The following is a 16,048-nucleotide window of genomic DNA, read 5'->3' on the forward strand; positions in this document are numbered from 1 at the left end:
AGGTTCTTGTCATCATCTAAACCAAAAGAGACTGTGCGGCAGAACCAAATGCTGATAGTTTCAAAGTTTGGGGCAAACATTTGGGCTGGTCTTTTGATCAGAACACTTTCTTCCTAATAAAAGAGTAAAATCTGCTTAAAATAACAAATGGTATTTTGAAGCGAGGTATTTAGGTGAAACAAACAGCATAAAGGTTATTTTTTTAAATCTTCTTTATCTGAAGATCTATCTGCCATTGCAGAAAAAAAGAAACTGCATAATGGCATGTCTGTTTCTGTAGATAAACATGCTATATTAATTCTATAGGCAGCATACAACTTCTTACACTCTAAAGGTGGATGTTTTCAGCTTTGAATCAAAGAAGATATTAAGCAAAGTTATCAAGTTATCCAGCAAAGATATGTTTCTGGTGAATATTAGAGAAAGATAGTTAACATATCTGACTCAAATGCAAGCTTTGTAAAACTTCTGGGCAATCAAAATTGGGTTTAAGCCTAAAGAATCACGTAAGTCAAAATCAACAACTGATGTTTTGTCATAAACCACAATGAAGAATACTTTTTCAGTTAACTGAAAAATGATAAAGCCCCCCCAAAAGTAAAGAATTGGGAAGACAGATGTGCACCAGCGGGCGGTGGGGGGTGGGGGTGGGAGTGGGGCATCAAAAATCAGTATTACCAAACTCCAAAAAGGGCTTTTATTCAGCTGTTGATCTCCTCAATGACAGATCCATCAGTCTTACTTGCAAGACTCTTCCAGCTAGTAGAGGGTGCTAGCTCTTTTCCTAGCTGACAATTGACAGTATCTATAAACCTTCCAGGCCATTTAACTCCCAGTGAGCAATGCTATGTAACAAATGGTTTATCATACATGTTTCCATACAATGAATTTCAATAATTAAAATGTAAAACGAATATTTGGAATGCGACTTTGCATAATCTGTGCACACAGTGACTCGAAATTGCGCCGAACAACTAAAACAGATTTATTGTTCTACAGTGATTTACTTGGTCATGTCAGATTAGTAATATGGATCTGCTTAAAAACACAATAATTAAGACAAGCAGGATAAATTAATCAACTTACAATGCAGTCTGAGCTACAATCAAACCCGGGAAATTACAGTAGAAAATCTTGGTTCACAGATCTCTTTAAAACTGCTTTTATGCATAAATAAAACCTTAAAATGTAGATGGATTACGTCCAACAGAACTACTGTAGCTAAAAGTGATAATGATTCAAACATTTTTCAAATAAAAGTTAAATATTTATAAGCACCCAACCACATTTCATAAATCACAAATTATTATTATTTTATTTCTGAAGCTTCCTGGCACAGCATGAGGATTGAGCCACAGAAAGTCAAGAAAGAAGAACATTCCTTTAGGAGCATGAATCAGACACAAAACTGGAGCAATCTGAGAAAGCGGGCCTCCAAAGAACATTCCATATGGCTTTCCCAGGAATCGCAATAGCTCGGCGCAGCAGATGAAGTCATGACCAACAGGCACATTTCGGCCACATGCCTTCCTAACCCTCACCCGAGAGCCACACGAGGCAGGTGTTTCATTATAATGAGGAAAAGGAACCGCGTGAAAGTAGAGTGGTCCCTACCTGTCAATTATCACTGGATCTGAGGGAGTCTCGTTTCGGTTGCCACAGCTTTTCTTGTCACAACAGCGGCTGCAGAGCAAAAGCGAGAGGATTTAGTACAACCATTACAAACGTAAAGTCATCATTTAGGCAGACAGAAGGTTCAAATTGCTGGGTTGCAAATGCTAGAATTACCACAAAGCCATACCTGGCAATCAGCGGATCCCTGGGACAGAATATTCTGTTTGGGTCACCTATGGGTTAATGCCAGGTTTAACCTCTCCCTGCACAAAGGAGGGAGGGAGAGGGACCCTCCGAGCGAGGACTGACAGCCCTAAGATGGGGTCTCCCCATCACTGCCCGCGGAACTGGAAGACTTCACTGTGAGACGCATTATTATTACATCTACCCAATGAGAATATTCAGGGTTGTGGGTGGCTCAAACACTCTTCCCTCAAGATCACACTAATTGCGTGGAACACGTCAATAATGAGGTATGAGTGATTCTCCCCCTCCAGTCATTTTGTATTCAATGGATTCCTTTTTCTTCTCCTTTCTCTTTTATAGGAGACATTTCCTTCAATCACAGCCTTCCTGAAATCTTAAAACTCTAACGGTCTGCTTTGGAACCATGTTCAGAATGTAAGAATGAAAGTACAACAGAATAATTAACACAAAGAGGAAAGATAAAACACAACAGAGATCCACATGTCCTCTGGCTTTTGTGCCCTCCACTGGTCACTGTGTAAGTTTTCTGGAAGCAGTATGGACGTGGATCCAAAGGCTGGCAAAGGCCTGACAGTGAACGCTCCTTATCAGATCAGAGAAGAGGCAGACATGAGCAAGAAAAGCATCTACTATCAGAATCCCATCCCATGTGTGACCTTAAAGTTGCCAGTGTTTTCTTAAACTGAGATGCTTCTAAAAAGTGAAAAAGTAAGAGTTTTCAAAAATTACCCATGGTCAATGCAAGACTATCCATCTGAGACTTCTCTGCAAATAAGTAATGTGTCCACTGGCCAGTCTATACCTCAGGGCACACTATAAAAGCATATATTTGATCAATCATGGAGGTGAGGGAGTTATGCAAGGGTTATACATTACCTGCATCACAAATAAAACATGCATTTTTTTTCCCTCTTACACAAGCACACATATACACACACACTCATTCGACCTAGTGAATCATAGAGCCTAAATTTGGAGAGCTGTTGGAAAGAAACAAACACTGAACTTTATTTTCAGGACCCAGAAATATATGCCCGCACAGGGGCTCTTTCACCAAAGTTGGGAAGTCTCTCTCCTGGCCGTTACTCTCTCTCTGAAAAGAGAATCAGCTTCCAAATTTGATGCTCATTTGATTTGTCTCTCATATTTTCAGAAAACAACAGCAAGAATTCTCTCTCCTTCGTCAGAGCCCCAGCCAAAAACCATACCACTCGACTTAGAGCCGTTCCCTTTCTGGTTCAGAGGAAACAATTTCCTCCAGGTCTGAGTTCAGCCATACTAGGACTTGGAGGGAAAGAAAGCCCAAAGGATCCCAACACCTAAGAGACAGATGTAGAAAAAAGGGACTGAGAAATCCAGTAGTTGACATGAATGCCAAAAAAGTAATGATAATTTTAAAACTTTAAACTTTACTGTCTCTGAACTCTACCTCCCTGCACCTACATTCCTGACTCTGGGCTCAGAGCTGCTTGTGGCACTGAAGCAAGGTACTTCACCTCCTGGAGTCTCCGTTTCCTCATCTATAAAATGGAGTGATTGCAGTACCCATCTCTAAGTGTGAGGGCACAGGTCTCCAAAAAAAAGCCCATCGACAGAGCCCAAGTCTTTACCCAGGGAGAAAAGCAACGCATGGGAAGGCCTATTTCTCCTTGCTTTTTTCCTTCTCTTTTTCAAAACAGTGATTGGGCAAATCTCCAGAGGTCAAAACCCTCACCATCATCCTAACTGGACTAAATGCCTTCCAGGGACCCTTCCAACTTGCCTGATGATAGTTTCAGACTAGAATCTACATCTCAAGATGATCTGACCCTCTCCCTCCTCACCGCACCACCCTCAACCAAGTCACTTTCATTTCTCGCTTGGACTCCGCAGTGGCCTCCCCTCCACTCTTCACCCACCACCAACAGCCAGAGTGATCTTTTCAAAATGTCAATGGAACTGTCACTCCACTGCCCTAGACCTTTTAAGGGCTGAGAATAAATCTATGGCATGACATGGAGCCAGAACACCTCCCCATCTCTTGTCACTCTCCCCCAATGTGCCACACTCCAGCCTCACTAGCCAATTTCAGTCTCCACACTCAGTCTGACCCCAGGCCCAGGTGCAGGCAGGCCTCCGGGCCTGGACTGCTCCTCCTCCAAGCCCTCCCTAGCTAGCCAGCCTCTACCTGCTCTTTGGGGCATCCCAGATGGCTCAGGGGTCAAGAATCTGCCTGCAATGCAGGAGACCCGGATTTGATCCCTGCAGAAGGAAATGTCAACCCACTCCAGTATTCTTGTCTGGGAAATCACCTGATCAGAGGAGCCTGGCAAGCTACAGTCTGTGTGGTCACTAAAGAGTCGGATACAACTGAGCAACTAAACAACAGCAACCTCCTCTTTGGGCCTAGGCCTCTAGACTCCTTCCTCAGAGAAGCTGACCTTAATACTTGATAGGCTGCTCCAAGTTTTTTCTCTCAGGGTGCTAAACACAAAGCAAATTATATTCTTATGTATATACTTGTGTATTTTTTGTTACTATCTTTCTCCTCCCACCCCTCCCCCACCAACCCATATGTTTCATAAAGGAACACACTGTCAATCTTATTTACCTAGCAGGTAGCTGTGGCCTGGGACAGAATAGAGAAGATCAAATAATGGTTGGTTGGTTGGTTGATTGGACGACTTCATGAATGAATGTAATAAACTAGGGGATATACAATCCAATAGGAAGGTAGCAGATAAAGGAAGCCATGCTGCCCCTCTGAGCAGACGCTGCCAAAGGAAGGAAGGTTCACCCCCACCCCACCCCACCCCCCAGATCACTTCCCCAGGCAAGGCTGCACTAGGCCTGAGATCTGCCCTGTGCGTTAAGCACTGTCTTCATCCCCTTAAAATATAAGTGCCCTTGAGTGAAGCCAGCTGAATCGAAGCACAGCCTAAGTGAGAACCACCCTCTCTGCTGTGCCCCAAGGGACCCAGGGCAGAAAGCAGATGCGAAGAACAGAGGTGTAGAAGGACGAATAGAAGAGGAATAAAACAAGGAAAATGGACTAAAGGGCTGGAGGTCACTTAACATCATTTATAAAGAAAACTTTACACAAAGTATGAAAAATAGCCCAACAGGTCTCCTGCCTCTCAGGTCATATCACTGCACTGCATAGTCATCATCCTCGAAATGGGATTCCTGGGCTCTGTGCTGCATCTGGGGCTGTAACAAAATAGTGTCTACGGTTTAAGCCCACTTTAAAAATAAATGCATATACACATATACATATATGTGTGTGTACATATATATGTAAATATGGAACTGTGTGCAGCATTAGAAAGAATGAAGGTGGGTTTGTCCACATCATCAGAGAAAAAAGTCTACATCATATTATGACCTGAGAAAGCCAAACTGCAGAATAGCATGTATGGTATGTGTGTGTGTGTGTTAGATCACTCAGCCGTATCCAACTCTGAGATCCCATAGACTGTAGCCTGCCAGGCTTCTCTGTCCTAATGGAGCGAGTTGCCATTTCCTACTCCAGGGGATCTTCCCAACCCAGGGATCAAACTCACATCGCTTGCATCTCCTGAACTGGCAGGTGGATTCTTTACCACTAGCGCCACCTGGGAAGCCCCATATGTATGGTATGGGTATGGTCCAACTTCTGGGAGGAAAAAACCAGTAGGAGAAATGGAGGGAGGAGAGGAAGAAACAAATTGTCACAAGTCACCCTCAGGTCCCTCAAATGTCTGCACGAAGGGACAGCCTGTGAAGGCCCTTCCCTTCCCACCCCCGGAGCTCTCTAGCCCCTCATCCTGCTTTACTTTTCTTCCAGGCACTCATTTTATTTTAATTTTTCTTCTTTATTGTCTTTATTTTTCTTCTTTAAATTTACTCTTCTTCCTTATTGAGTACAAAGGGCTTAGATTGTTCTGTTCATCTCTATGTCCCCAGCAACCAGAACAGAGCACAGCACACAGTAGGCTCTCTGGAAGCATTTTTTGAATGAATGAATACAAATTTCAAAGAAATAGCCTACAGGGAGTGGAGTAAGTGGAGAAGAAGAGAGTGTACATATTCCACTTCTGTACTTCTGCAGTCTTTTGACTACAATATTATTTCCCTATCAAAAAACTAAAAATTAACTGCAAATTGGGAAAAGAAGGTCTTCCTTTGGGCTGAGCCAGCATCTAACCTCCTGAATCTCCCTACTTCTAATGCAAAGCCAAGCAGAACAAAGACCTGTCCTTCCTTCCTTCTCCATGATGGCCTATCTCTCCTTTCCTCTCTTCTCCAAGCTGAACTGCCCCCTCCCACCCAGTTCCCTCTACTGAACCCAGAAGGACCAAGAAAGGTGGGTACCAACCTTTACCATACACAAAGCAGGCATTAACCAAGAAGGGCAGGATGGAGGGAGAACAGATTGACTTGTGTTTAAGGCAAAAGAGGTTTGGGGCTGAAACAACACAGTACCTGGAACAACAGACACAAAAGCACTCCAAGGGAAAAGCTGCCATGTTAACAGAAGAATCACTGTGCTAACTCCATCGTCATGATGGCGTGACTGATGGATCTTCATCCCCTCAAATGCTGTTCTTGAGATTCTTACTATGTGTATCAGGCACTGCACCAGGCACAGATCTGGCATTTGCTCCCTAAAGCAGTCATCTATCAGGGGGCTTGGAGTTTCCTCATTTGCCTTGTCACAAAGCAGGATTCCCACTACTTCACAGCCGTTCTCAACATGCACCCCAAGTGGCAGGAGACCAGTGTGGCCCAATCACAGGAGGGGGGACCTGCCGCACCTGGGGTCCTACATACACTGTGGACTCAAAACAGCAGCCCTTTCCCCAGCAAGACTGCGTATCCCTCAGACAAGCTTGTCCAGGGAAAGGCGAGCTTGTGAGTCTCTTTCTGAGCAGCATGGCACAGGCAGTGCATCTCTAGCGCACCGACGCATGGCTTCATAAACCAGAGCAAGAGGCGCTTCCATCTTCACCTCAGGGACATGGAACTTCTTCCCAGAAGTAGAGGCTCTCTTAACTGGAAGAAAGCGTCACCTCCACCTCTAAGCTTTACAACAGAAAGCAGGACTATCTTACCCATTTAGGCAAAATGGCTGGAGAATGAGCATATGGTTATCCGAACAAATTGATTAACAGTAGTAAGTTCATTCTTCCCTTCAGGTAACCAACATAGTCAACTTTTCCCATTCTTAAAAAAACAGACCTGCTCCTTCTTTTGTTGAGTTGATTTCTTCACTGCCCAACTATCTCCTTGACAGAGTCTCCTTCACTTCTTGCCACCTGCATCCCAGAAAACCTGGCTTTCAGGTTAGCACCTACTTGAATGTCCTCTCTTGAAGTTCACCAGAGCCTTTCTGGTGCTCTTCTCAGTCTTCAGGTCCATGTGGATCTCCCTACACTTATTATGTGGATGGCTCCCTGCCTCTGAAATACCCTCCTTTCATTTCTATCTCCTGTATGCTCAAGGTTCTTCTTCCTAATTCTCGAATGCACTAAGAGTGACATTGTTCCTCAAGAATGTATTCACGGCCTCTCCTCTTTCTAATGCCCGATCCTGCGTAAGCCCATAGCTTCACCTCGCACCTTTGTGAAAAGACTTCAGAAGCTGATTATCCTTCACCTGACTGCCCAGATCCAGGCCACAGGCTCACCATCTGCAGACCTCTCCCCACAGAAACCCCACTTGGACCACCAACAAATGGACCAAAACACTCCTTCACACACCCTCTAAAATCCCTGTCCTGTCTCACCTTCCTCCCAATCCCTGCAAACACATCCTCCCTTCTCTGAGCAGCCATGGTCTTTGACCTCATGTCTCATCCCAGTCCACTCTTTCTACAGCACTGTCTAGTTACCAGCTTCAGGTCTCATCTCCCAGGCTAACCTGTCAGCTCTCCTACTGCAGGGGCCAGTCCTTTCTGGCTCTTCATTCCACTGTGTTTTTACAAAGAAGAGAAGAGTGAATGAAAATATCCTTAACCAGCATACCTAGAATGAACAAAGCCTGTTAACATCTTAGCAGACATTTCCCTTCCTTTCAGCAGTCTCTTACCATCTTTCCCTCTGAGCAACTGTGTGCCAGGTACTTAGCTAGACACTGCAGGTGTTGCTACTACTGCTCCCACGACCTTCACTGCTTCTATTAGTATCAGTGCCGATACTCTGCTGTGACTATTGATAACAACAATCAACATTCAGTACTTACTATGTGTCAGGTACCAAGATACGCATTTACAGGGGTTATAGGATTCAATCTTAATAACGACCCTATGACAGAAGTCATAGTTTCACACATTTCTCCTCATTTCACATATAGGCAAATAAAGCAGAGAGGAAAACTGGACAACTTCTTCATCTTCAAGGAGCTCTTAGTCCAGCAAAGACAGACCTGCCCTAGACATACAGTTACAATGCGCCGAGTGTACAGTTACAGTGCGCCGAAAGAAAAGTATAGGATACAATAGGAGCGCAGAACAAGGGGGCCTCACTCAGGCCAACCAGGGACGCTTCTCTAAAGGAACCATGCCTCAGTGGGAATCTGAAGAACGAAATGAGGAAAAGCCAGCCCAAGAGGAGGGAAGAACAAGGCATATCAAGGGCCCAGGCTAACCCTGAGAGCTCATGGTCCACAAGGCATAAGGCACTGACAGTGGGGAAAGAAGGCTTTCCTAAAGACAGCACTCATCCCCTGCGATTGTCCTGTGTCCTGGAAAAGAAGAAAATCTGCTTCTACCTGCCTGGTGGGGACTGGGAACTAGACTCACCTTCCAAGCAGAGTTTCTATTTTCCCTTCACACTTTAAACACAGGATGTGGAGGTGCATAAAATCAAATTCTTTGTGGAATGAATCCTGCTTTTACATTTTGAAGAGCTTCATCCCCAACTATTAACAAAATGTAAAGATGACTGGTATGATAAATTCCAGTTACCCAAAATGCAGAACCTCTCCCAGAATTCCATGGAAAGAGTTCTATGCCATCAAGTCAAAGGGGTTTTGTCTCAAAGAGAGACAGTAATTATAATCCCATGGCAGCAAGTCCTTTATATAGCTCATGCAATGGATTACCCTCTCAACAGGACAAAACTGATATTTTATATTTGCAACCACCTTATACGTAATTCCCTGATGCTTTTTTTTTTTCTCTGCCGACAACAAAACAGAATCATCCCAAGCCCTTTCCTGTCGCTCTAAATTCTGTCTCCTTTACCATAGCTTCAATGTACTATAAATATACCTCTTTTGTGACATAAAAGCAAAGTTTTATTGTGCCGTTAGCCTTGATAGAAAGCACTGCAGAAAGTTGTTTAGAAATTAAATATCTAAAACAAGCTATTTTAAAATCCAAGGCCCTCACTATTTCATGTCTGCAATGAAGAAATTTCATCTTAGGGAAAGCAAGCTGTCTTTCACACCATATGGTTAATGGTGGTGCATAGCAATTAGCCAGGCTGATTAATGGTGAACAGACTCTAATTTTATGCTTATAATTGAGCCTGCATTTGCACCCCTGGTGCAAATTCAGCACATCCCAACTTCCACTTACAACAGGCAAGAAATCAAGAGAAATAGGATGGTGTGGAAAGTGAGAATTTTTTCTGAAGCCCCCTAAAGAGCATCAGATTTGCAATTTAAAAGACTGTTAGCCACACAATAGATGACAGGCTTATGTAATAGGGTCATGGCAGCCTGGTAAACAAACAGTACCCCTTCCACATCTATAGGAGCCAGGAAAACCTTCATCTGTAACATTACCAGAATGACATTTTGAATATGACTTTTCCCTTTTAGCCACACAATACAAACATCATTTGCCTTCAGTGGCTTGAGGATTTTATTTTTTGCTATTTTTATGTTTCTGAAAAATAGAAAGAACATCAGCAGTAAAGCACCCCAACCAGCATAATAAAATACTTTGGGCCAATGAATTTTAAGAACAAGAAAAAATATAAACTGCATTAATAGAGGGTAGGCTTGTGTGTGAAAGGCATAATGTATCTTCAAGTATTTTAAGAATAGAATTATTTCTAGCATAGTCCAAACATGTACAGATATGAGATGCAAATCTATGATTTACAGATATTAGTCAGCCTATTGCTTGAGATCCATCTTCCTGTCTGTCTCCAGTTTGCTAGAATTATATGGAATAGAATACAGAAAACTCATTCTAACAAAATGCTAATTGTGGGAAGGTAAAACAGAGATATGGTTGGAAAAGCAGTAATATGAAGGAGGTCATTTTTTAATGTTCTTCAAAATGATTTTACTCATTTATTCTGAAAAGTGCAGCTCAGCTCTAATTGTGCAACTGCTGTATGCAGTATAACACTAATTTTGCCTAAAAATATCAAGAAATCCCTGACTGTATTTTGGGATTTTGTTGCTGCTTTAAAGTTAGAGAAAAGTAACCTGTTTGGGGAATAATTAATAAATTTTACAAATCACTAAAGTGAAAACTTGTGAAACTCCTGTATATTTTAGAATAATATATTAGAGGTATGTTTTTAAAAAGGAGAACAAGAAATTTTGATTTACATACATAATTGTATATGTAGAAGAAGTTAATTTTTGAGACTTCAGTAAGGAAACATGTTCATCTCTTTTCTATTTTATTTCCACCTGTAGAGTTTTCAGATTGCTTTCCCCACAAGTCCCTGAGCAGCAAATAAAGCCCACCCATGCTGAAGTAGCAGCTGAAATCCCTACATGAATTGGTCAGAAATAGTCAGGAGTCAGGCACGCTTTGTGCCAGGAAAACCCGCATGGCTAACAAAGCAATTAGTAGCCCTTCTCTGATGCAGAGTGTCATCGTCATGCTTTATCCAATTACTCAGAATATATCGGAAGCAAAGTGCCAGTGTTATCTGATAAAGAATAAGAACCTAAACTGCAAGTTAAAAGGCTGTTTTCTGGTTTATTCTCTCCCATATGAAGGGCTGGCTGAGGCCAGAGAAGTGAATGTGGTCTGGTTTCACATGCAGCTTCAGACAAAAATAAAGATACTCATTTGTGGACAACATGAATGTTCACACCTTTCAGGGACTCATCTTTGCTATCATTCCAAAAACACGCCACATTTAAGAAACATTAGCTACACTGTCACAGTTGTATAAAAGGTAATGAAGATTAAGAGATCAGATGCAAGGTAGGGGTAGGGGCAGGGAACCACATTCAGTTCAAGGAGGAATGATGCCTATGTGGATGGTCATATTCTTAAGTCGAAAAATTAAAAAGAGGAACTATAACTTTCAAGTCTTATCCAAACAGAGACTTCTGCTGACATCAATAGAACTCTTACTCATTTTACCAGCAATGCAGTTGAGCGCATATATTAACACTAAAAGGGTTATATTGTGTTTCATTCGATTGACAGGAAAAGGGGAAGGGCACTGTTTTGTGTCCATTAACAGTGTGATATCAAAATGGAAACATAACTTTTAGGATGAAATCTAATAAATAATTGAGAACCACTGTGATGTCTGACACTTTACTACCAAATACATCTAACAGTTTTTAGTTTTGTTTAACAGGACAGAAACGTATACACCAAAATAGGCCTGAACTCACCTAGAATTCAGAGGTACAATTTTGAGATACAAATTCATCTTCTCTTTGACAATTAAAGAGAGAACATGGTATTCCTTACCTGCACATGATCTCATGTGTGAGCAACACTCGGCACATTTCTGGGTTCTTATCTTGGCCTTCATATACTATGGCCTGTAAACAAAGGAAGGATTTGAGTTAAGAATGGAACTAAATAGCAGAGAAAAAACTATCACAGCCAGTTCTTGACCATTCACCACCACCCCAAGCAAGGCCAATTAGCTTTCAGAGCCAAAGCCCTCACCGGGCTGACCCTTTCAAGACAGTTGATGAGGATCAACCCACATGAAGTGGAAGAGGATACATTCCTCTTTGTCCCATCAACCACCTTGTTATAATGCACATCTCTGGATACTTGTATGAGATGGGCTTCTGTTGTCAAGACAACCACAACTCTCTCTTTAATTCAGAATAAAAATAAATCTAATCAATGGGGAAGGGAAAATCCAGAAGGGTTTAGGAGATTGAGATACTAGTGATTTAAAAAATACAAAAACACATGGATTTGATTTTTAAATAATTGTTATTTGTCACCTCATCTTACTACTTTCAGCTCCAAATTGTAGTGTTCTAGAGGTAAGCAGTAGAAAACAAGTGAGGGTATGGTTAATAAGTCCACTCACTGTCTTCTTTGAGATGATTCATCAATCAGGGGAGACCCTTCCTGCCTACATGAAAACATGTGTTCTTCAGGGCGTATACCCACCCAAACAGTAGAATCTGCCTGCATATGCTGGGGGAAGGATGAGGGGAAGTTACGCCATAGTTATCTCCCTCAACCAAGAAGAACTACATTTGACTCTGAAAATTTGGAGTCCCAAACCACCTCACCATCCAAGATATTTTTGTCTGCTTTTACTTAAATGTGTACAAACATTTTCCTTAAGGTCACCAGAAGTTTTCCTGAGACCTCTGCTTCTGGAAGATCTACCTGTTAATACCTGGGCCAAAGAAAAAAATCATAGCTATGTGTAGAGGAGAGTGCTCTACATGGGTATACATTTTAACTAACAACAATGTATCACTGCATAATACTAATATAACACAGCTTCAAATTGTTAATAAAATTACTTTCACACATTCAGATAACTCTCAGTTTCTTGGTGATGAAACTACCTAAATTAACCAGAGATTTTTATTTTTTTTTTTTTAAGGACACACAGAAACTACAGTATCTAACTTGTATTTGGCTGAAATGTGCTCTCTTTATGAACCTGGGACTTTCAAAACCATAAATGATGGGGGACAGCTTATGAAACTGTGTGTGCAAACCCTCAGAACAGGCTCTGATTTTATGTAACTCCATAACAAAACAAAAACTGCAACAAATTAAAAAATGACAAAAAGAACCTGAATAAGGGAAAAACCGTTCTGTACCACCGACCCATCAAAAGCCTTTTTTTATGGCTGGCCTGCTATAACCCTGTATTTTTAATGTTTTATTTTGCCATAATTTTAGACATACAGAAAAGTGGCAAGAATATATAAAGATTTCCAAGATACTTTACCCAGATACTTTACTTTACCCAGATGCTTCCAATGTTTACATTTTAGTAAACTAAATTTATTCATCTTTCTCTATTTTCTTTTCCTGAACCACTTGTTAACTGCAGACATGCCCTAAATATTTCAAGATGCACTTCTTTAAGACAAGAAATTCTCTTACATAACCACAGCACAATTATCTGAATCAGAAAATGAACATTAGTACAACACGATAATGTAAACACCTGAGATTCACCGGTTGGGCAATGATGTCCTTTATAGCAAAACACAACAAACACCCTAACAATCACCGCATCCAATTGTGATACCGCCTTCAATAAGAAATATTCCTGAGTGTTATTTCATGACACTGACACTGTTGAAGAATAGAGGCCAGTTATTTTGTACTACCATCCTCAGTTTGGATTTGTCTAATGGTTCCTCGGACTAGTTTTGCAACTCCGGGCTGGAATACCACAGACATGACGCCGAGTTCTCCTCAGTGTATCACATCACTCTCTCAACGAGTTCCACCAATGGCAGTAAACTCTGACCATTTGCTTAAGGGAGTGCTTGCCACCCATCAGAGAGCACAGCCAGATCTGTGTAAAGTCACTACTTCACTTTACGTAATTCATAACTATCTTCTGGTTAAATCGCATATGTGGTGCTAAAAACTTTTAATTACGCTCTTCTGCAAAATCCTATTATCACTCCATGTTTTGTATGTTAACACCCCTGATAACCTCTGTTTCAACTTTAGTTTTCTGTCACACTAAACTAATACAAGTAACTTGGAAAACAAAATTCACAAGTATTAATGGGATTTTCCCTCCTGTTTAAAAAATAATAATTTGGCTTTTTTAAGGAGGAAGGAACATCAATTACATCAGACCTTCTCATTTTGATTCTTTCTAGATAATACCAGTATTATTTTTACTGAAACTACTGGTTCCTCTGAAATCAGTGGACCTATGATGACACTCCATTAAACATAGGCTGCAGTGAAAATATGTTGATGACTCCCCCAAAACAGTAGATGATCCACGGACTCCCAAGAATTCCATCTTTTTATCTTTGGTGACTGAATATCATTTGCTGCAGGCCCAGGGCCTCCGTAATACATCTCTACCAAATGTCAACCTGCCACTTCACTTTTGGCAGCAGAGACCTCCTCTACATCAAGCACAGAAAAATGAAAGCATGAGTTTGGATTTGCTCAGAAATACTTAAACTCTGGGGACAAATGGAAGCAGGAAACTTCTGCTGTCCCTTTCCTTGGGGCCTCAACACAACAAAACTTTTCAGCATATAAACACAGATAAACAAGTGCTTGCTGCTTCTCTGACTTCTGAAATAAAAGCAAGTGAAACAGTCTTTTCCCTCTCCTTTTAAAGAGTAGAACTAAAATCCTGGAAATAAAGTAATCTAGAGCCTCAGCGTCATAGCACTAGCTAGCTATACAGTAGAACTCCATTAAAGGCATCTCCACCTCCAACCTCGCCTGCTTTGTTGTTGTTGTTGTTGCTTTTACTGAGAAAACTTATTAACACACACACACACACCATGCCATCTTATAAAAATATGGTCTGAGAAATCAATATTCTGATGAGATCCAACATAGGAAAACAGGATAAATCTATTTTGATAAATGTCTCTGATGTAGACTGTCAACAAGACAGACTCTCTAAAAAATGCCAACAAGTTCTCTTCGGCTTTCGCACACATCAAGTCTCTCTACCATCTACATTTAGTACACACGTCAAGACTGGTTCACAGTTCAGCAAACCCAGACTTCAAGCCTAAAATGAAAGGGATCCTCTAGCACAACTTAGGGAAAAGTTTCTGCTTTTCTTCGTAATTTAAATACGTGCCTCTGTAGGGTGTGAGTAAAGCTCCTTGAGGCTTGGATCAGCTGGGAGATCACAAAAGCTTATAAACAGCATTGACCACTTTAAGTGAAACCATTTTAATAGACAGCTGGTTTAGGACCTAGACAATGGAACACCAAGAAAAAGGCTTATTTTCATCCTCCATAGTAAATCATGTGTCTGCTCACTGGGAAGAAGGTAGTCTGCTGTGGGACCGACAAAGACAACAGTGGTTTAAATAAATCAATGCGTTCATCAGGGGTAAGAATGGGAGGCCTGTTACAGAGGTGGACAAGAGGGAGAGAGAAAACATATAAAATATACTATTTAAATAAATGAATAAATAGTGAAGCAACCAAAAAAAAAAACCAAAAAAAATACAATATCAGGTAGAAAAGATGTTTACATTAATCCTTCCAATGCAAATGTAACCCTTAAGGCGGCAGGAATGCTTCTACAGGAAGAAAAGGAAAAGAATAAACAGAACAAAATTTGTCGTAGCTTTAAAAAGCTAGTGAAACTGATAAAAAAAAAATTGTCAAAACTTGACAAATTTGGAAATTTATTCTTCTGAATATACTAGCCTCCCTTTTCTTAATGCTCTCTTCTAATGAGCATAATGAAATTATCACAATTATTTTAAATACCCCATTGATTTTCATATTGAAGGTTTTTTCAGAAATAATTTTTTATAATTAACAAAAATGAAGGAAAAATAAGAACTGTTAAACTTTTACATCCTTACACAGCAACACTGTCAGAGGTTTACTGTAAGAGGAGGAAAGGCCAGCAGTTTCAAATGCCCAATTATACATTAACCTACACCATCTTTGAAAAGAAATAAAATCAGTCAATTGAGAAACTCTGCCTTGGTTGCTACTGTTTTAGAAGGCATCTTGTGAAGTACGGTTCATCTCTGCATTTCTAAAATACCACTGGGTCTTAAAAGTTAACTGAAACCTACTACAGATAAAGACCACGCAGTAAAACAAAAAATACATGGTGAACTTACACTGGGATCGCACATCAATGGGATGCCAAAGGAAATACAGAGAACTAAGCATGATTTTCTTTGTTTACTTTTCTAATAGTTTTAACTCTTTGTGTCCCATGCCAAAACAAAATGGGCAAAGAGAACACTTTTGACTTTGATTCATCAAAATCTGAAAGGATTTTAGGAACAAAATGTTTTCAGTAGTGTTTTCAGTAGGAGTCTTCTGGTTTACAAACAAACCATCAGAGACTTGTCATCATCAACTGAGAAAGACAGA

At 40.9% G+C, this 16,048-nt stretch overlaps 1 protein-coding gene across 7 annotated transcripts in view; it reads right to left on the minus strand.

Moving 5' to 3' along the window:
* EBF1 (EBF transcription factor 1) overlaps positions 1-16,048 on the minus strand; it is a 402,958-nt gene that overhangs the window by 376,523 nt on the left and 10,387 nt on the right. For all 7 annotated transcript variants that reach the window (XM_043913423.1, XM_043913422.1, XM_043913421.1 and 4 more), the window contains exons 5-6: positions 11,462-11,535; positions 1,615-1,683 (exon numbers count right to left, since the gene is read on the minus strand). In XM_043913423.1, the coding sequence (XP_043769358.1) occupies positions 1,615-1,683; positions 11,462-11,535 (143 nt within the window). The remainder of the gene's footprint in view (positions 1-1,614; positions 1,684-11,461; positions 11,536-16,048) is intronic.

Source organism: Cervus elaphus, chromosome 9 (assembly GCF_910594005.1).
Source record: "Cervus elaphus chromosome 9, mCerEla1.1, whole genome shotgun sequence".
NCBI classification, from domain to species: Eukaryota; Metazoa; Chordata; class Mammalia; order Artiodactyla; family Cervidae; genus Cervus; species Cervus elaphus.